The sequence below is a fragment of the Podarcis filfolensis genome, assembly GCF_964270895.1.
Source record: "Podarcis filfolensis genome assembly, chromosome: 14".
Taxonomy (NCBI): Eukaryota; Metazoa; Chordata; class Lepidosauria; order Squamata; family Lacertidae; genus Podarcis; species Podarcis filfolensis.
The window spans coordinates 11,419,041-11,439,478 of record NC_139616.1 but is presented as its reverse complement, the minus strand read 5'-3'; the positions used below and the strand labels follow the sequence as shown (position 1 = coordinate 11,439,478).

Genomic DNA, 20,438 nt, shown 5'->3' with positions numbered 1-20,438 from the left:
GTCGTGACCGACTCTGGGGTTGCGGCGCTCATCTCGCTTTATTGGCCGAGGGAGCCGGCGTACCGCTTCCGGGTCATGTGGCCAGCATGACTAAGCTGCTTCTGGCGAAGCAGAGCAGTACACGGAAACGCTGTTTACCTTCCCACCGGAGCGGTACCTATTTATCTACTTGCACTTTGACATGCTTTTGAACTGCTAGGTTGGCAGGAGCTGGGACCGAGCAACGGGGGCTCACCCCGTCACAGGGATTTGAACCGCCGATCTTCTGATCGGCAAGTCCTAGGCTCTGTGGTTTAACCCACAGCGCCACCTGCGTCCCCTATCCACAGGCAGGATAGCCAACTTTAAAAAAAGAAAAGGGAAAAAATAATTTAAGTGCTTTAATATTGGTCTGATTTAATTTAGCTCATTTCAGTGGGCAGCACGAGTTCCTGTTTTTTCTCCTGTGTCTTGTTGGATGATGTCTTTATTTTATTGCTTTCTTTTCAATCACCTTGGGCATTTCTTTACTCCATGATATTATTAATATTGCACAACCTTCACCAGCAGGTTGCAGGGTTACAACAATTACCACTTCATAATTAAAAACAGTTAAAAGAGATTGTGGCCACAGAAATCAGATAGGCCCTGAAAACATATGTCTCAGGGGTCAAAGGCCTGAGTAAAGAGGTCTGTTTTCAGAATTCCCTGAGAGCTTTTAAATGGAAAAGCAAAACACACCTTTGCAGAGAAGGAATTCCACAACTTAGCAGCTGCCACAGAGAATGCCCTCTCCCAGGTCTGTAGTGAAGGTTAACCACATTCTGTATTTAATACACTATTTAAACATACTGTAAATGTATGTAAATGTATATCTGTCCACATGTGTCACTGTATTTAGAGGAGCAGCATTATGGTGCTTTGTTTTCTGAGCTGGCTGTAATCATTCCTAACTTTTGCTGACAAAGGCTTATCAATCAAATCAATCAATCAATCAATCAATCAATCAATAATTACTTATACCCCGCCCATCTGGCTGGGTCTCCCCAGCCACTCTGGGCAGCTTCCAACAGGATATTAAAAACACAATGAAACATTAAACATTAAAAACTTCCCTAAAGAGGGCTGCCTTCAGATGTCTTCTAAAAATCAGATAGTTGTTCATTTCCTTGTCATCTAGTGGGAGGGCGTTCCACAGGGTGGGCGCCACTACCAAGAAGGCCCTCTGCCCATAGCTGTCAACGTTTCCCTTTTTTAAAGGGAAATTCCCTTATTTCGAATAGGATTCCTCGCAAGAAAAGGGAGAAGTTGACAGCTATGCCTCTGCCTGGTTGCCTGTAACCTCACTTCTTGCAGGGAGGGAACTGCCAGAAGGCCCTCAGCGCTGGACCGCCTTCCTTTCATTTCTTTCCTTTCATTTACTTTATTTATTAAAGGTTCATAATCCCACCACTCATGATGTCTGATTTTAAGGCAGGCAGCATATGACAAAATTCCCATAGACTTCAGAGGAAGAAACTCATTAACAAAGTATTAGGAAAATTAACATCACTATTCCCAAAAAATCCCTTTCCTGATGACATGCTGGAAAGATATTCCTAGACTACAGGAACTTTAGCTGCTTATTTTTTAAAAAAAAGTTTTTGAGAACTCAAATCAAAATCCAAAAACTTTACTTTGAAGCTATGATAAATTGCATATACAGTACTGGATTGCAAAGTTATTTCTCACCTAGGCAATTCTCCCCTTGACACTGACTTGACCATGTAATTTTAAACTTGATTCATCATTCTCAAAGTCTGGAGGTCACTAGTCTTCACCTTTAAAAGCTAACATTTTAAAGTCCTTTGTAAACAAACCCAACCTTTGTTTTATCCTTAAGCCAGCTACTGCCATCCAGAAACCAATTCCATAAATGTTTATTATCCTTGGGGGTGGATTATTCCAGAGCTTGAAAGAAAGAAAACATACAGGCTTCAAATTGCTTTTAATTTAACCACAAAAGCAAAAGTGCTCAAGTAGTCTACAAATCTAATGTGCCCTCTGGGAGCCAGCAACACACCACACCATCGACATTTACTTGTATGTCACCATTCCTGAGTTAAACCACACTCAAGGCAACTTACAACAACAAAGGATTGACAAAATTACAAAAATATAGCAAAATTTACGTAGCTGTAAACAATAAATGGAAATAAGTTTGTATTTGTTTGGTTTGATTTTGTGACCTTTGTCAACATCCAAGAACATGATCGATCTCCGCCGTTTGTGTCTAAAAGGATCTGTTTAAAGTCTCTTGAGTTGTTATTTTTCTTTCCTTATGTGTCTTCTCCCTTTTCTTGAATCTGTAATATTAAAACGGAGATTTTTATGTTGTTGTTGTTGTTGTTGTTGTTATATGGCACCACGCCTGATGATTACTATATAAGTTTTCATCCGTGCCCAACGTTTGTTATTTGTTTGCACTTGTCCATCCATTCCCCCAACAGTATATGCTTTTTTTTTTTGAAAAGTTGGTTACGGCTATTACATAACTGACTTGGCTGTTAAAAGAGTTACCCAACTCAACTGAACACCCTCCTACATATATATATATATATATATATATATATATATATATATGAAAGAAATATCAGCTGCAATACACAACACAAAGCCAGCCTCTTGTTGCATTGCTCTTGCCACTATTTCCTACCAAAGCCAAACCATAGACAAGCTTTTCAACCATTCCCACAAGCAAGAAAGAAAATGTGTGAGCAAATTTATTGACAGCTGCACGCATTATGATAGCTAGGAAGTGGAAGGGGCAAGCAGAATATAAAATGGAAGAATGCTATAAAGAGGTGTGGGATATAGCTATTAATGATAAATTAACGTGTGCCAGGGAATATGCAGGAGAAATGATTTTGAGGATATATGGAAGGTGACTGTAGAATTTGTATTGTTAAAACGGAAAGGGATCAAACCATCGCAAGAGGTGTTGAAACTTTGGGAGGTTGGACGGTTACAATGGAATGGTCCTGGTGGTGGGGTGCACATTCTTATTCTTATTTATTATTATTACTTTGTCAAAATAAAATAATAATAATCATCAGTGCTTTTTTTCCTTAAAAATGATTAGGGGTACTCTCACTTTGACTCAAGAAAATCACCATTGTATAGTTCAAATCTGGAAAAATAAATACAGTAAATGGACAAAAGTACAAAGATTCACAAACTGTTTAGGGTTCTAGATTCAGGTAGGTAGCTGGGTTGGTCTGACGCAGTCGAAATATATTTTAAAAATTGTCCAGTAGCACCTTAGAGACCAACTAAGTTTGTTCTTGGTACAGTGGTACCTCTGGTTACATACTTAATTCGTTCCGGAAGTCCATTTTTAACTTGAAACTGTTCTTAACCTGAAGCACCACTTTAGCTAATGGGGCCTCCCGCTTCTGCCGTGCTGTCGCCGCTCGATTTCTGTTCTCATCCTGAAGCAAAGTTCTTAACCCGAGGTACTATTTCTGGGTTAGCGGAGTCTGTAACCTGAAGCGTATGTAACCTGAAGCATATGTAACCCGAGGTACGACTGTACTTCCGGGTTTTGGCGGTCGCGCATGCGCAGAAGCGCCGAATCGCAACCCGTATGTGAGCAGACGCAGGTTGCGAACGTGCATCCCGCACGGATCACGTTTGCAGCCCGAGCGTCCACTGTACCAAGAACAAACTTTGTTGGTCTCTAAGGTCCTACTGGACTTTTTATTTTTTTATATACATTAAAATATTTAGGGATATGCGTCTCCCCCTAAAAAAGCACTGATGATAATAATAAATAAATAATAATAATAATAATAATTTTTAAAAAAATAAAATGTGATGTGCGTGTGTCTCCTTATCGACTCCCAGCACCCTCAACGAACTACAACTCCCAGAACCCTTTGAGGAAAAGAGCCGCGGCTGTTTTAAAGCGGCACCGTCGCGCTTTAAACGCCGAGTGTGTGACGGCGCCCTCAGGGAACAAACTCCTGCTTGCCGAAGAGGCGGCCGTTGCTGCTGCTGCTGCTGCTGCTGCTTTCTGCTCTAAATCTCACCCACCCGGCTCCCTTTCCCCCTTTCCACAGCGTGTCTCCCTACCTGGCGGGTGTCCCCCCTCCCCCCCCCCGGGACTCACCTGTCCGGAGCCCCTCCCTCAGGCGGAGGTGGTCCCTCAGCCGGCATCTTTCCCCCTCCCGCGCATGCGCACGCCGCTTCCGTCCCCATCACTCTCTTTGACCTGCCCGCCTACCGCCGCCGCGGCTGCCGCTGAGCGCGCGCCCGCCCGCCGCCCGCGCGCGCCCTGCTTGCGAGAGCGAAGCTTCCCCCTTCTTCTTTTTTTTCCCTCAGCGCGGGAAGGGAGGAGGAGGAGGAGGAGGGGAAGGAGCGGAAGCCATCCGGGTCTCTCTGCGCATCCCCGCGCTCGCCCTCGCGGAGGGGAGAGGGAATCCCTGCCGGTTGGTTGGGCGGGCGGGCGGCCGCCGGAGGCCGCAGCAGCAGCAGCAGCGATGCATCTGCACCAGGTGCTCACCGGCGCCGTCAACCCGGGAGACAACTGCTACTCGGTGGGCAGCGTCGAGGACACCCCGTTCACGGTGAGGGACGGATCCGTCCTGAGGCGGAGGGTCAAGGGAGGGAAGGCGAGGAGAGAGAGGGTGGCACCCAAAGGAGATGCAGAAGAAGGCACCCTCGTCGCCCTGCCAGGCTTTCTGCCTTCGGGGTCTGGGTGGGGCACTGAAAATTTATATTCTCTCCCCCCCACACACAAAAAAGCTATTTTTGGTCTGGTTTCCGTGCCCTCGTGTGTGTGTGTGTGTGTGTGTGTGTGTGTGCTTGCTTGCTTGTATATACTATATAAAATTATTTTTCTGTCTGCAAAATTCAGCTGTACCTTGTCCCAAAAGGCTTTGAATCTTTATACTATAATATACTACAATATAATGTCATGTCATGTTGGTATGCTGTCTGCGTACTTGTCCACAAATTTCGGCTGGACCTTGTCCCAAAAGGCTTTGAATCTTTATACTATAATATACTACAATATAATGTCATATTATAATATACTGAAATATACCATAATATAATGTTATGTCATGTTATGCTGTCTGTGTACTTGTCCACAAAATTCGGCTGGACCTTGACCCAAACGGTTTTGGATCTTTATACTATAATATACTGTAATATACTACAATATAATGTAATGTTATGTTGTTTTGCTGTCTGTGTATTTGTCCACAAAATGTGGCTGGACCTTGACTCAAAAGGTTTTGAATCTTTATACTGTACTGTACTGTAATGTATAATATACCTGTGGATGGTATTCGAGGCTAGTCCAACCCAAAATAGGCCAACTGAAATTAATGCACACCTAACATATCCACTCTGACTTAGCTGGATGCAACCCAACATGGATTTCCCTCTGACGCAGTGGTTCCCAACCTTTTTTTGGCCATGCCCCACCTAAGCATCTCTAAAATCTTGATGCCCCCACACCCCGTGACATATAATTCTTATTATTCAAAAAGTGAACTCTCATTCACGTGGAGGAAGCCTAAAAGACCGTTCACTGTTAATAACTCGCTCCGGAATTGCCCCCCTTAAAAATCAAATTGCCCTCCTATGGGGCATGTGCCCCATGTTGGGAACCACGGCTCTGACGTGTCTGAAGTACCGAATCTCTATTTATATACTATATATTTATCTAAGGTGTGTATCGGATCAGGGAGGCATGCATTGCCCAGCTGGTAGAGCATGAGACTCTTAATTTCAGGGTTATAGGTTTTTTGCCCCAAATTTGGGCAGAAAGTTCCTGCATTGCAGGGGGTTGGTCCCTTCCGCCTGTACGGTTCTAGGATTCTATGACCTGCCCTTGCTAACTAAAATAGTGTACCTGTGTGCGTGTATCCTATTTATTTCCCTTTTAAAACAGCGTTATATATTTGTGGCTTTAGTGGCAAGGTGAATAGTGGTGAAGGAGCTGGCAGGTGCTTCCCAACAGGGTGAGGGAATTATAGGATGGTTGGGGTGTGTGTGTGTGTTGGGGGGGATGACAGCATTGCCCAGTGGTCACTAAATTGCTCTGGCCTGCCCCCTTGCCTTTACATGAGCGTTGATCTGCAGAAATCAACAACTGAATCATGCAACTGCTTCATGACTGCTGTTAACAGGCCTTCTTGAAAACTTGGCAGTCTTACGGTGGGGGTTCGTAATATATCTTCTCCTTCCCTACCAGTGGTGTTGATGCCTGTCTAGGCATGGGAAGGCAGGGGCTGTAACTTCTAAAGTAAAGGCCTGTGGAAATAAATAGTGTTGTTGGTCAGTCCTGGCTGAGCTGCATAATCTCTTCACTCCCTTGCGTTTGTTTATGATGTAATAATGTCCTTAGTCCCACTGGTGGTGAGTGGTAAAGATTTAGGGTGCATTTCTTTCCCCCAGAGTACCCTGGGAGAGAATGCTGGAGGCAATGCGCATAGTCTGATTTTCTTGATGCAAGTCTTTCAAGTGAGAAAATGGCATAATGCTGAAAATACCTTGGTCCATCTTGTAATGAAAAGTTACGTGGTTGCAAAAGCCTGCTTAAATCAGGGATAGAAGACCTGTGACCCTTCAGGTGTTGCTGGACTCCAACTCCCATCAGTCCCAGCCAGCATGGCTGGTGTTCAAGGATTATGGGAGCTATAGTCAAGCAACACATAGCTGGCCGAAGACTCCTTACTTGTGAAAAATGTTTCCTGGGCTAGCTGTGGATGAGCTTTGCAATTGAATGGAAAATAACTTCCTCTGCTAATAATAATTGGAAGTGGGAGGGATCTTGCACCTAACAGCTTGTGCAAAAAAAGTGTTGCTTTTTAGTTTTTGAGCAGTAAAAACAACAACAACAATAATAATTAGCATTTGGAGGAGAGGAGACTGGGCATGTTAATCTTTGTGACATATGCAAGCCTGAAGTAATTTTTGTCAAAATTATTCTGATTATAGCATCTATTTCTCAGACACTTGGGGGGCCTGTTGAAAAACCTTTCTATTCAGAAATGGTTTCACACAGTTTTGCCCTTTTAATAACAATTCTGCCAAGAAAAGAAAGTATAGGTATTCACTCCAGAGTATTTTCTCTTTTCTGCTGCTATGCAGCTCTACTGACGTCTAAGGACACTGCACAGCCACTGCCTCCTGTGACATTCATAAAAACCATACTCCGTAGTATTTCTTTCATCACAGTGGAATTCATCTAATAATATGTGTGCTGCATATTGTGTAGCCATTTTTGTCTGAATGCTTTCTCCAAATTTTGATCGTTATAAAAATGAACAGACTCTTACTGCAGATCTTTGGGATACTGTTTTAATGCCAGTTTGCTAACAGCACAGGCCAGAGACCATGAGGCTGAAGGAGAGGAGAGATGGATTGATTTCATAGATCATTCTTGGCATTGCTGGTTTTCTTATATGTATGTTCTGCTTAAGGAACTGGGGGGTGGGCTGAAATCATGATTGGAAAGTGTAAAATAATTGTATTAGATGTGTGTGTTGTAATCTACGCCAGCCCAGGTTGTAAATGACAATGCCTCAAGGTCTTTCTTTGCTGTGATTCTCCTAAAAATGATCTTTTTTAAAAAATAGCCATTGTTTGTTGAGTGGCTTTATTGTTTGAATGCAGTAAGCTATCTCGTGCCACAGAGACTTAGTTTTCTGGTGGTCTGAACTATCAGACTCTCAGCGTTTAAATTATATATTGTGTCTACAAGCAATTAGAAAGGAGGCAAGACATTGGCAGTCACCATATGAATGATTGCAGCAAATAGAGATCTTTATAATTAAGGAATTGCCCCCTTTTATCACAATCCCTGTCTCTCTTCCCTATTAAACCAGACAAAACAAATGCACCAACCCTCACCTTTTCGTAATATCTATGTTTACCTGCCCCAGTCTCCTCTATCCTGCTATTGAAAGTAATTCTGCTGGCTTCATTATTATTATTTATCTGTGCAGCCCCATCTATATACATGATGCTTTACAAAGAACCTGGAGTTACAATTAGGTAAATTAGGTAAAGGGACTCCTGGGAAAGTTCTCAGTACGTTACTGTTTTGAGGTGACGTTTAAAGGAAGTAAGAAAGGTGATCACACAACGGTGGTGGTTCCATCCTAAAAGGGCAGCAAGAAGAAATCATTTCAGGTAGAGCTGTGTGGGCAAAGGTCACTGGAAGGGATGTGTTGGGAAATAAGTGAAGATAGATAAGGAGTGTCCTGCAAGGGGGGTGGTTAAAGATGAGGAAGATTGCACAGAATCAGGGAGTGGACAGGAAGCCCTGGAAGGGATTTTAGGAGGGGAATTGCAAGGTCAGAGCAACAAGCGTGGAATCGGAGTGCTTCATGGCTGCAGTTGGATGAAGGTGAAACAAATTAAGTAACTCTTCATCTCTACTGAGAGGTGCTTTGACATTTGCCCCATATTTTATTCTTCCACGCAGGGCATTTCCTTTGTCAGTATCGGCTTACTGATGTCGAGTTCTTTGTGTATGTCTTCCCCAGTAAGCCTGGGGATCTGCTTGCTAGGTCCCTACTGGAACTACCACACAAATAAAGAGGTGGAGAAAGGTAGCTGCAGGCAGCCCCAAGTTCTGTGCTGCGGACCTGGAATTTCTCCTATCCCACTGAGGACAGTCGATCTTGCTGACTCTGCAGTGGAGTGGGTGGGATTTTTGCAAAGGTAGCAAGCATCCCCTTCAGCAGAACACCGTAGAATGCTGATCTCTGGTAGTTTAGGGATATTAATTCCTCCGTTAAACAGTAGCGTGAGCAGAATGATGATGCTACTTTGTGAGGGTATTAAAAACATCAAACAGTCATGCTGCAACTGATCCTAAGATGGCTAGACTTCCCAGGCCTATCATTCATCTGTTGTTTGGACATCATATTGGTGGTGCAAGCTGTGCCAGTTACTGTTTTTAAAAAAAGTCAGCTTCCACCTTCCATCACTGTGCATGACTTGGGAGTCCTTAACTTTCACCATCTCTGTCCTGTGCAACCTGACAGAAATGAGCGTTTTGGGAATAGTCTAGTCATCCCTGCGATTGTCTTTGTTCCTGTTTAGATTCATAGTGAGTCACTAGTGAGCCTCCTGACGTTGTTGAACTCCCAGTTTTCATAAACCCCAGCCAGCTTGGCTAATGGTAAAGGATTGTGGGAGTTGTAGTCCAATAATCTCTGGAGGTCCAGAGGTTCCCCACCTCTTCATTAGAACACCAGTGACCCTAATGCTAAGTGAAACCATAGGAATTTTCTCTCTCACAGACATTGGGATTACTCAGGGCAGTTTTCTTTAATGTTTTGTCCCTTTAGCCAAGGAACAAGAAGCTATAGTTACTTTGACCAAAGCTTTTTGCACTTTTTCAGTGTCTCTGTGTGAATCTGTTTTTGGCTCTTGAGATGTATTCTACTGCAATATTGTTTCTGCCAGCCATTTGCAAAACAGTGTCCTGGTTTACATGTAACAACCCGAGTCTGGTAAACCAAGTTTTATTAACCTGTGAATGAGTTGTCTGCCCTTGCACTGATACCTTGTCTCTCTGCTTCCCTCCTTCCTTGGCGCACTCAGCTTAAGCCTTAAGCAAAGGTCTCTTAGTTTCTTAAACCACAGTTTCCTGTGCCATGTGAATTGGGAAACTGGTTTAAGAAACGAAGACAGTGTCACTGAAGCTGAGCAAGCTTGTTCTGAGGTCAATGCAGCACAGCTTATCAGACCAGGATTATTACGTCTGAACCTGTTGGAAATAAAGAGCTTTTAGTGATTGACAAAGGAAGCTGCCTTTTACTGAGTCAGACCATTGGACCATCATGCTCAGTATAGTCTACACTGACTGGCAGGGTTTCAAGTGGGTGTCTTTCTTAACTCTGCTTGGAAGTGCTTAGGGACTGAACTTGAGACCTGTTGCATGCAACACATGCACTCTATGAGCTATGGCCCATCCCTGTCCTTGTGGAATTTGGCAGAACAAACACTTGCATGGGAAATAGTGCAAAACAAATGACCACTAAAATATGTAATATTGCTAATGTGTGGATTACAAAGCTCATAAGGTTATTAAATTACTGGATTTACATTAACTGTGCTTCTGGATTTTCCACTGTTTATTATGGGCAGGTAACATAAGCCTGCCTGGCATTACATAGCAAGATATAGGAGTGGTTGTGCAGTAAGTACATCTGATGATTCAGTCTCCTGCCAACTCAACTTCATCACCTATAAGCAACAGGTGGTTCTGTAGCTTTCATCCAAAGGCTCCAAAACCATTGACGCAGTCTTTGCCAACAAGGTGTCACTCACAGACTGAAGTGTCCCGGTACTGCAGACAGTTTAATTTATTGGAAATCATTCACAGACTGTAGAACTCTGGTCTCCTGAGTTCTTTAGTACTCAGCTTCCAGGTCCAGGGCTCCCCATACCCTGCTAGGATATCAGGACAGCTAAATTAGGACAGCCACAACACCTTTGTCTGAAGATGAGCCAGTCAAAAACTAATCAGGTGGATAAAGATTGAGGAGAAGGTTGGAAGAGTGGGCAGGGCAGAACGGGGGAGAGTATGGGATCGTGAAATGCAATGTATCATAGCTAGTGCTACAATATGTTTGGCTGTAAAGGTAAAGGTACCCCTGACCATTAGGTCCAGTCGTGGCCGACTCTGGGGTTGCGGCTCCCATCTCGCTTTATTGGCCAAGGGAGCCGGTGTACAGCTTCCGGGTCATGTAGCCAGCATGACTAAGCCGCTTCTGGCAAACCAGAGCAGCGCACGGAAACGCCGTTTACCTTTCCGTCGGAGTGATACCTATTTATCTACTTGCACTTTGACGTGCTTTTGAACTGCTAGGTTGGCAGGAGCAGGGACCGAGCAACAGGAGCTCACCCCGTTGCGGGGATTCGAACCGCCGACCTTCTGATTGGCAAGTCCTAGGCTCTGTGGTTTAACCCACAGCGTCACCTGTGGCTTTAAGGCACCCCAATATGGAATGCTCCTACCAGGCAAATTTGGCTTGCAGCAACTTTTTTTTAAAAAATCACTGTCCAACACTTTTAATAGTTGATGTAGCTACTTACTGTTGTTATGTTGCCTTCTCTTTCTGTATTGTGAATTTTAGAGGGCCTTTTGCCGCTTTGGCCTTAAAAATGTATTAATTTGCTTTTTTATATGTTAATAGGTTTGGATATGTTTTATATAGGAACAATATGATGATGTATCTGCAACCACTGAAAGCAAGCTGGCTCATTTCAGGCTTTCATTAGCCTTTGTGTTCCTGTTCAGACATACTGTTTTCTAAGCTTTTAATTGTGGTGAAACTGGAAGTGTCTTACAGACTTGTGTGGCCCATCCTCTTTTCCCTCTTGAACAATTCACCCTCTTCCTTTTTCTGTGTTATACTGTAGATAGCATGGCATTACATCTGCTCTGACATTAATGCAAATTGTGGCTACTTTTAACATGGTTTTGCAAAACCAGCTTCAAACCCTGGCCAAACATAGTTAATGTTAGTGTAGAAATAATGAAACTGTGATTAACACTGAAGGATATTGTGTGAGTTAGAGGATATTCCTAGTCTCATAACAGTAGTTGAGAGGTATAGAATTTTTATAGATGTCACATGCTTAATGCTGTTTATTTAATTGATAATATAGCTTGATTTTTTATTTTTAAATTTATTAAGTTTGTATAGCTCCTTTCAGCCATAGATCTCAGGGCAGATCACAACAATTTTGTAAGTGTTGTTAAATGTTCTCCCTTTCTAATATATTTCTATCATGGATTTCCTATTTTAAAATTTATATCCCGAATATAAGTTGGGACGGGGACGGGCGATAGATGAATCCTTTAAATTAGCATTACTTTTGGCAGACCTGTGCCAACCATCAGCTACCTCTGTAAAAACACATTTCTTTTTGGACAGCTCCAGTGCTGAAAACTGTCTGAAGAAAGTGATTTAATAGCAAGGAAAGACAATTGGAAAGTGCAATTGTGCATTGCATTAGAAATTGGTTAGTCAGGGTGTTCTTGAATAATGAACCAACATAAATGATGCTGTTGCTGGTGTAATTTAATAATGCAGTGTTCTGTTATGCAGGATAAAAAAGAACATGCTGTTAAGTTGTCCCTATTTTGTATACTTTCATGTTCCAGAATTCTATAGATTTTGCTTAATTCAATGTATACAGTGGTACATCAGGTTACAGATGCTTCAGGTTACAGACTCTGGTAACCCAGAAATAGTACCTCTGGTTAAGAACTTTGCTTCAGGATGAGAACAGAAATCGTGTGGCGTTGGCACGGTGGCAGCGGGAGGCCCCATTAGCTAAAGTGGAACTTCAGGTTAAGAACAGTTTCAGGTTAAGAATGGACCTCCAGAACGAATTAAGTTCTTAACCTGCGGTACCACTGTAGTTAGTTTGGTAAATAACTTCGTGTTCTTAAAAATTTCTAACTACTGCAGACTGGTTTAGCACTTTGCTACAGTCGCAGGTGGAAGTTCTACTGGAAGTGTCCCAAATCCACTTAATCCGTGCTTTGTAATGTCCAGTCACACCAAATACTCAGTTACAAGTATCTTTAAAAATCAGCTTTATAGCATTGGGGTGTAACTCCACCGACACGAACCCTTTCTAGATTTGAGGTAATCTAAGAAGCTCTCTTACAAGAGTCAACTTCTGTGAATACCAGATATAACACAACCTTTTCCACAGTTGCCCTGGACCTATGGAACTCACTTCCTCATTGAGCTCTGATTTACATAGCATTTCGTAAGCAGACTGAAATGGTCTTCTTACATTGGACATTTGGGAAGGTAATCTTGCTACACAGTTCTGAATTAATAATTCTTTTCAGAAGTTTTAGTTGATAACTTAAGCTAGCAATGTACATTGTATGCTGCTGTGAAAATGATGGTTGAAAAGCACAGTGACATTGCTGGACTCAGTGGATCTTAAACACTTAGGTTTGTGTTTGTATTTATTTGATATCAGTGGGGTTGAAGCACCCTGTACCTGGATCGTTCCCATAATGCGGAGGAGTCCAGGATGCACAGTTTATCCAAGTTTGGTGGTGGGCTTCCATTTCTATGCAGCTTCTCTCCTTACTCCTGGCCAGGAATATTAAAAAAGACCCTAGGGAGAGGCTTTAATATGACCCACACCCCTGAATGTCCTTTAGCTACCCACCACCAAGAGAAGTATTCCACATGAGAGCCAGTGTGGTGTAGTGGTTAAGAGCGGTAGACTCGTAATCTGGTGAACCGGGTTTGTGTCTCCACTCCTACACATGCAGCTGCTGGGTGACCTTGGGCTAGTCATACTTCTTTGAAGTCTCCCAGTCCCACTCACCTCACAGAGTGTTTGTTGTGGGGGAGGAAGAGAAAGGAGAATGATAGCTGCTTTGAGACTCCTTAGGGTAGTGATAAAGCGGGATATCAAATCCAAATCCAAACCTGTGGAAGAAGAAGCTCCATTAATTTGTGATGCACCATCTTGATATGTCATGAATGTTCACCCTAGCAGGACCCAAACATAAACCTCCATGGTTTCGAAAAGGTTACCTCCAAGTACCTATGAGCTTGTTAAGACACTGGATGGATATTGAAGCCAAAGAAGTTCCCCAGAGTTTCCTTCCCTTGTCGAACCTACAGAGGGTCCTCCCCACCTTTCTCTTACTTCACATGGGGAGAGGGGTAGGCAACTGTACCTCTTGAGAAAGCCCCAGTTCCCAAGGTCTACCTTTCTCTGTCTCGATGCACTGCAGCGCATGGCAGGATGATATTGCTGCTAACATAACCTTTCCAAACACTCTCCCCCACCCCTGTAAAGGAAAGGATAAAGCGGGGAGGGTATTTTGTGGGCTGGAGGTTGCAGACATGGCTTGCAGTATTTTCTTATTTTTGACAAGAGGGTGAACCTGGGAAAATCTGGATCCAAACAGAGGAGACCCCCTGGATAAGTCACTTAGTTAATGCCCAGTTTTTCCTGGCAGCATATTTGTTTTGCTTTTGGAGATGGATTGGGGAGATCAAGGGTATTTTGAAGTCACCGCGTAGAATAACAGTGGCAGAAGTGCCAGAGAGCTAGGAAGAGTTCCCTTTCCATTGGCACGGTGTGCTGCGTATTGAATTTTTGAACTCTTTTATTGAGTATCATTTGATCAAAAGGTTGGCTATTAGTCTTTAAATAAGATAGGCAGGCTTGGAAACCAGCCACCGTTAAATTTGTCCATAGAGCTGCGTCATATTTCAGCACTAACCTACTAGCCATAGTCGAAGCAGAAGTACGACCAGAAGCTGCATATCAGCAAGTGAATCAGCTGGTGGAGAAGGAATGGGATGATTCTTTCTCTCCTCTGTGCCCTACATAGAAACAAAGTGTGCTGGCAGAAGAGGCAAGCCCCCTCCATGCCCAGCATACAAAACAAGTGTGCTGGTAGAAGAGGCAAGCCCCTGCCTCCATGTCCAGCATAATATACTCAGAGGGCTGCTGAAAGAGGGATATAACTCTCAGTCCCTCCTATGTGAGCCTTCACAGACTGGTAAGCATTTCTGCAGGCTAGCCACTCTTATGGGCATATTTACAAGGAGACTATAGATTCTCAGAGGGACGCGGGTGGCGCTGTGGGTTAAACCATAGAGCCTAGGACTTGCCGATTAGAAGGTTGGCAGTTCAAATCCCCACGACGGGGTGAGCTCCCGTTGCTTGGTCCCTGCTCCTGCCAACCTAGCAGTTCGAAAGCACGTCAAAGTGCAAGTAGATAAATAGGTACCGCTCCGGCAGGAAGGTAAATGGAGTTTCTGTGCGCTGCTCTGGTTTGCCAGAAGTGGCTTAGTCATGCTGGCTACATGACCTGGAAGCTGTACACCGGCTCCCTCAGCCAATAAAGCGAGATGAGCGCCGCAACCCCAGAGTCAGCCACAACTGGACCTAATGGTCAAGGGTCCCTTTACCTTTGCCTTTATAGATTCTCAGAACACTGTGCTCCTTTGAGAGGAAGGGCAGGATAGAAATTTTATAAATGAAATAAACAAAAAATAAATTAAGAAACACTGGCTGGGCACTTTCAGTTTTTTTCAAGATGGACATGCAGCCATTAGTAGTGCTTCACGTGCATAGCTTGGCTCCTAGAGCACAGACTGATTTGTCACTGTGGAGCTTACCTGAAGGCAGTTCTTACCTGCTTCTGGCAAGTGGAAAATTACATGCCTGTGAGCTATTTAAGATGCAACACTTCTCAGCCCTTTTATTTATTGAAAGATTCTCTCTCTGCCTGTGCTTATCTTGGTCTGGCTACTGAATCTACTAGATCTTTGTCACTGCCTTGGATCGGGCCAACAGGCTTCATCTTAATGCAAGCTCTGGCAAAAAGAAGTGCAGTTTTTCTTACATTTTGAGAATCCTGCAAGTCATTCCAGCTCCTCTGGCAGCTTGCGAACTCCCATCTAGTTTTCTCTTGCAGGTAGCAGAGTGACTAAAGCAGAGCAGACTCTGTGTGTGGGTGGTACTTAAGCTTGCTTCATGCTCCTTGCTTTTGTCAGGGCTTTAAATCTACAGAACTCATGCGCTGCTATCCTTATTGCTGCAGGAGATTCTGCCCAGCTTCCCCTCAGCATTTCTGTGTTTTGGGAACCATCTCAACCTTGCTTTCTTCCTTCTTTCTACCCTTCCAAAACACTCCAAGACGTAATTGAATATTAACAGGGTACAGTGCTTTTTAGCATGATTTTAAAAGCAAAAGCCAATGTTCCTGAATGTTTATAATTTTTTGCAGCCTCACAAATAATTCCAGGAAAAAATACTAGTCCATGCATTTTTAATAGATTTTGTGCCTACGCATGCTTGTGCAATTTGCTTGCAATCTTAACTTCTTATGTAAAGCCTGGTTGCTTGAAGGTAATTTATGGTCATCATGGAGGACTAAGCAAGTGGGTTTTTGTTTTTTTCCAAGCCTGGTTTGCTGCACCGCAGTCCTCAAGACATTCAGGATACCGGGAAATGAACATTTGTCTTGTATTTTAAGAAAGCCTGATCATTGGTTTCTAATGCATGAGTCAACATGGACCAGGTCCCAGGTGTGGTCACTCTAGATCAAGGGTAGCTAACGCATTGCCCTTCAGAGGTTATTGGGCTCCATCTCTACTCAGCACCAGCCAGCATAGTGGTAGTCAGGGATTGTGGAAGTTGTAGTCCAGCAATGTCTGCAGGGTGCTGCTGTATTGGCTGCCTCTGCTTAGATAAAGGATATGTGATAGGGCACAAAAAGATCCTGTTGAGATACTAGAAAACTGTATGCAAACCTTGGTAGATATACCTTCTCCTCTCGTTGACAGTGAAAGCGCACTGTGTGCAATTCAGCTTGTTTAAAATATAGGGGGGTCAAATGAAATAAAAAGGATTTTAAGAGATTAAAAGGTTTTGAAGGTTAAAAGTCATTTTAAAAAGCTTTTTGAAAAGTTTTTAAAATGTGGAGATATAGCTGACAGAAAACCAGGGCGGTGGCTGCAAGGCTGTTAGCCTTCGTTAAAACAAATTTACGATGCTAGCTTCACAAAATTCTATGGTGCAAATTCCTGGGGTCGCTGGAACACATAAAACAACCTTGCCTTCGATAAGAGGAATTTTTAAAAGAACAAAAGGGGGGAGAGAAGCTAGCAAAGCAAACCCCCATCTTGTAATTGAAAGGGAATATGTGGAGCTCTGATAAGCATTTCTTACCTTGGCACCATCGTGCCCCTCCTTACCATTATGCATCAACTGTATGCATTAACTCAATGGTTAAACCAGAGAGTCGCATATGAATTTCCCTTTTGCTTTCAAAGATAGCCACAGTGAGCATTGTTTGTTTTCACCAACCGTGGTTAATACAAAACCATAGTTTACAAACCAGGTTTGCAAACTGGCTTTTTCCTATTGTGCCAGTGCATATGTCAAGCTAACCATAGCTATTTCCAAAAACTGAAACATGAGAGCGGAGGAGTGAAAGGAAGTTGCACAGGAGCCACCAAGTGCATAGAGGGACAATAAGGCATGTAAAATAGCTTTATGCACGTGGAACAGATTCTGATCCTGTAGTTTGATTTCCTGTGCACAAGTGAGAAGCATTTTTCTCTTTGTCCTGGCAAGGAGCTCACAAGGCAGGATGGGTTGATGCTGGAGCCTGCAGCACCATGGATAGCTCCCACTGAGCCGCTCGCTCAGAGGTACGCCAAAGCCTTATGAGCCTCAATTCACTCTCCCAGTCTCCACCCCAACAATGGAAGCTCCAGAGGCAGGCACCGCATAACAGAACACTGGTACCTCGGGTTAAGTACTTAATTCGTTCCGGAGGTCCGTTCTTAACCTGAAACTGTTCTTAACCTGAAGCACCACTTTAGCTAATGGGGCCTCCTGCTGCCGCCGTGCTGCCGGAGCACGATTTCTGTTCTCATCCTGAAGCAAAGTTCTTAACCCGAGCTACCACTGTATTGTTGAGTGTGAGTTGTTTATGCCTGAGTGGTTGGTAGTGTTTCAGGTGGCGAATGATTGTGTGAAATGGTTGTTGAGTGAGATGGGATGAAGGATTATGTGTACGTTGCGCTGTCTGAAATGTTATATTACACTGCCTTGCAGTGATCTCTGATTTTACTTATTTTTATAATAGGTGTATGGATAACTTGTATGCATTTTGCTATGTGAATTATTTGACATGCTTTTATTGTGCTGTGCTCTGTGTGTGTGTGTGTCACACATACATATATTTATATCCATTGCAAACCACTCTGATTCAGATGGTAAGTGGTCTATAAACTGAAACAACAATGCTGCACTGCTTTTAATCCATAGAGCTCTGCATCCCAAGGTGGAAATAGTGGTAATGTTGCCCTTGTGCATCTAGACATTCCGGCAGGGTAGTTCTGCAATCTTTATTCTTTTTGAGAGCTCTAGGCTGTTGGCTCCAAAGGCAGAACTGTTGTGTTATCTTAGTATACAGTTCTCCTGGATCAATACCAGGCATAGGCAAACTTGGCCCTCCAGATGTTTTGGGACTACAACTCCCATCATCCCTAGCTAACAGGACAGTGGTCAGGGATGATGGGAATTGTAGTCTCAAAACATCTAGAGGGCCGAGTCTGAGGAAGCTTGGTCAATATGCTGGAAACAGCATTGCATTGTTATGGCTACTGTGTGCTGCTCTCCCTTCTCCTTAACTGTTGGGGGAGCAGCGGGGTGCTTTGCCCCTCAAATGGAGTGCCCCAGGCAAGAGCTTAATTTCAAGGTTGATTAATGATTATTAGGATGGGATGTGCTGGTTATCTAGCAACACCTTTGCTAGTGCCCTTGAGAGATAAAAGTATGAAAGGTGTGTTAGCCTACTTGTTCATCTTGTTTTAATATCAGGCATCAGTGAAGCAGTGTGCTCAAAATCTATGGCTATTTAAAAAAAAAAAAATAGCAATTCATCATACAACAGTTCTTCTTCTTTTCTTTACACCCAAAGATGTTTTGTTCTTTTTGTTTATCTTTTTACTCTCTGAACTTCCCATAGAGAGGATATTGCAGCTGGGAAAGGATATCTTTGTTTAGTTCTGATGGTCAGGCGCTTAGATGCTTGTAGCAAAGGGTATTTCTTTTTTATCACCTTTTCTTTAGAAACATCTTTACTGTAATGAGATTTACCCAGAAATATGGTCGCTGCAGGTAAGTGGTATATTAAAGATAACACACATAATAACTTGGAAAAGAACATGTAGTGGAAGAACGTCAGTGGAAGCAGACTTTTCTCATGTACTGAAAATAACAATGCTATAGTTTAATAAGACCCAAGTTATACATAAGAAGAGTCCTGCTAGTTCACCATCCTGTTTTTGCAGCTGCAAACCTTTGGGAATCATGGAAGCAGGGCTCCTCTCTCCATAGAATATTTTATTAATTCACAGGTGATAAATTACCTTCTCTCCTCTCTCAGTACATTTTGAAACATCATGGAAAAGTCCAATATTTTCATTTGCCTGCTTGCTCCAGGGAATTCTGGAGAAAATGGAGGCAGTAGGATGTGTACAAGCCAGACTTTTGCATACACACCAGTGTGCGGCATTGCTTTACATTCAAATGAGCGACTGCACATGAATGGGTGGGGAGCTTTTTTCCTGAAATGTTTGCCAGTGGCTTATTTATGGGGTGGGGCTGCAAAGAGGAGCAAGTAAGTTGTAGCCAGATATCATTGGGCATAGTATCAGTGATGAGGGACCTCAAACGCATCACCCAATCATTGGCCATGCTAGCGGAGGCTGATTGGAGTTGGAGTTCAACAACATCCGGAGGACACCAGGTTAGGGAGAGCTGCTGTAAGCGATGCTGTTCAGACTCTGCAGATCCTCAGATTGTGGTGTTGGGCATCACAAAACTAGAACTTGGCCGTATTTAAATTTGGAGCTTGGGTCTGGAAATTCCAAGCATTATCTGTAGGCTATGCCCCTCAATAAGGATGCAGGTGGTGCTGTGGGTTAAACCACAGAGCCTAGGACTTGCCGATCAGAAGGTTGGCGGTTCGAATCCCCACGACGGGGTGAGCTCCCTTTGCTCGGTTTCTGCTCCTGCCAACCTAGCAGTTCGAAAGCATGTCAAAGTACAAGTAGATAAATAGGTACTGTTCTGGTGGGAAGGTAAACAGCATTTCCGTGCGCTGCTCTGGTTTCGCCAGAAGCAGCTTAGTCATGCTGGCCACATGACCCAGAAAACTGTCTGTGGACAAACGCTGGCTCCTTGGGAGAGAAAGGATGGTTCTATTGCTAATCATAGGTAAAGGTAAAGGGACCCCTGACCATAAGGTCTAGTCGTGACCGACTCTGGGGTTGTGGCGCTCATCTTGCTTTATTGGCCGAGGGAGCCAGCGTACAGCTTCCGGGTCATGTGGCCAGCATGACTAAATTGCTAATCATAATAACATGCAAATGGCGTTATCCAGCAAACTCGTTCCTTTATTCGCAAAGATTTCCACTTGTGCAGTGGAAATTCTCTACCTCTTCTACCCCTTTGTGTTCCCTAAATCTGTTCTGGGGGTTCCCCCAACTTGCCAGAGTGGATCTGGTGAGGGAGGGGGAGTTCCACTGATGGAACCAGTATTTGAATATCACCCAAAATAATTTGCGAAGTAGTTGGTGTTTAGGTTTATAATTTGTAATGCATAGACAAGGGGAGAAACTGAACCTTCAGAGCCATTGGCCCAGGTCTGTGGAAGATCTTGCCAAAAGAGATTCAGCAGACGCCTTCTGTGCCAACTTTTAAACGTCGCCGGACCTATGCAGGCAATTAAGAGTACAACACGCCACGCCCCCCCCCCCGGTCTAATGCTGTTCATTTAAAATTTCCTTTTGGCTTTTAACTTGCTTTTAACTGTTAACGGGGTGAGCTCCCGTTCTTTGGTTCCAGCTTCTGCCCACCTAGCAGTT

General features: G+C 43.5%; 1 protein-coding gene and 1 long non-coding RNA gene across 8 annotated transcripts in view; one reads left to right on the top strand and one right to left on the bottom strand.

The window, feature by feature from the left end:
* Positions 1-1,949: 1,949 nt before the first annotated feature.
* On the bottom strand, positions 1,950-4,280 carry LOC310749765. The gene is made up of 2 exons (XR_014541757.1): positions 4,130-4,280; positions 1,950-2,324 (listed from the first exon to the last, which is right to left on the bottom strand). It is a non-coding gene; the product is annotated as an uncharacterized lncRNA (long non-coding RNA).
* Positions 4,281-4,349: 69 nt separating this feature from the next.
* Positions 4,350-20,438, top strand: part of DMXL2 (Dmx like 2) — a 103,887-nt gene continuing 87,798 nt past the window's right edge. For 4 of the 7 annotated variants that reach the window (XM_083586068.1, XM_083586065.1, XM_083586067.1 and 1 more), the window contains exon 1: positions 4,350-4,586. In XM_083586068.1, the coding sequence (XP_083442194.1) occupies positions 4,500-4,586 (87 nt within the window). In that variant the 5' untranslated portion in view covers positions 4,350-4,499. The remainder of the gene's footprint in view (positions 4,587-20,438) is intronic. The other 3 variants (XM_083586069.1, XM_083586066.1, XM_083586064.1) reach the window with 1 other exon arrangement.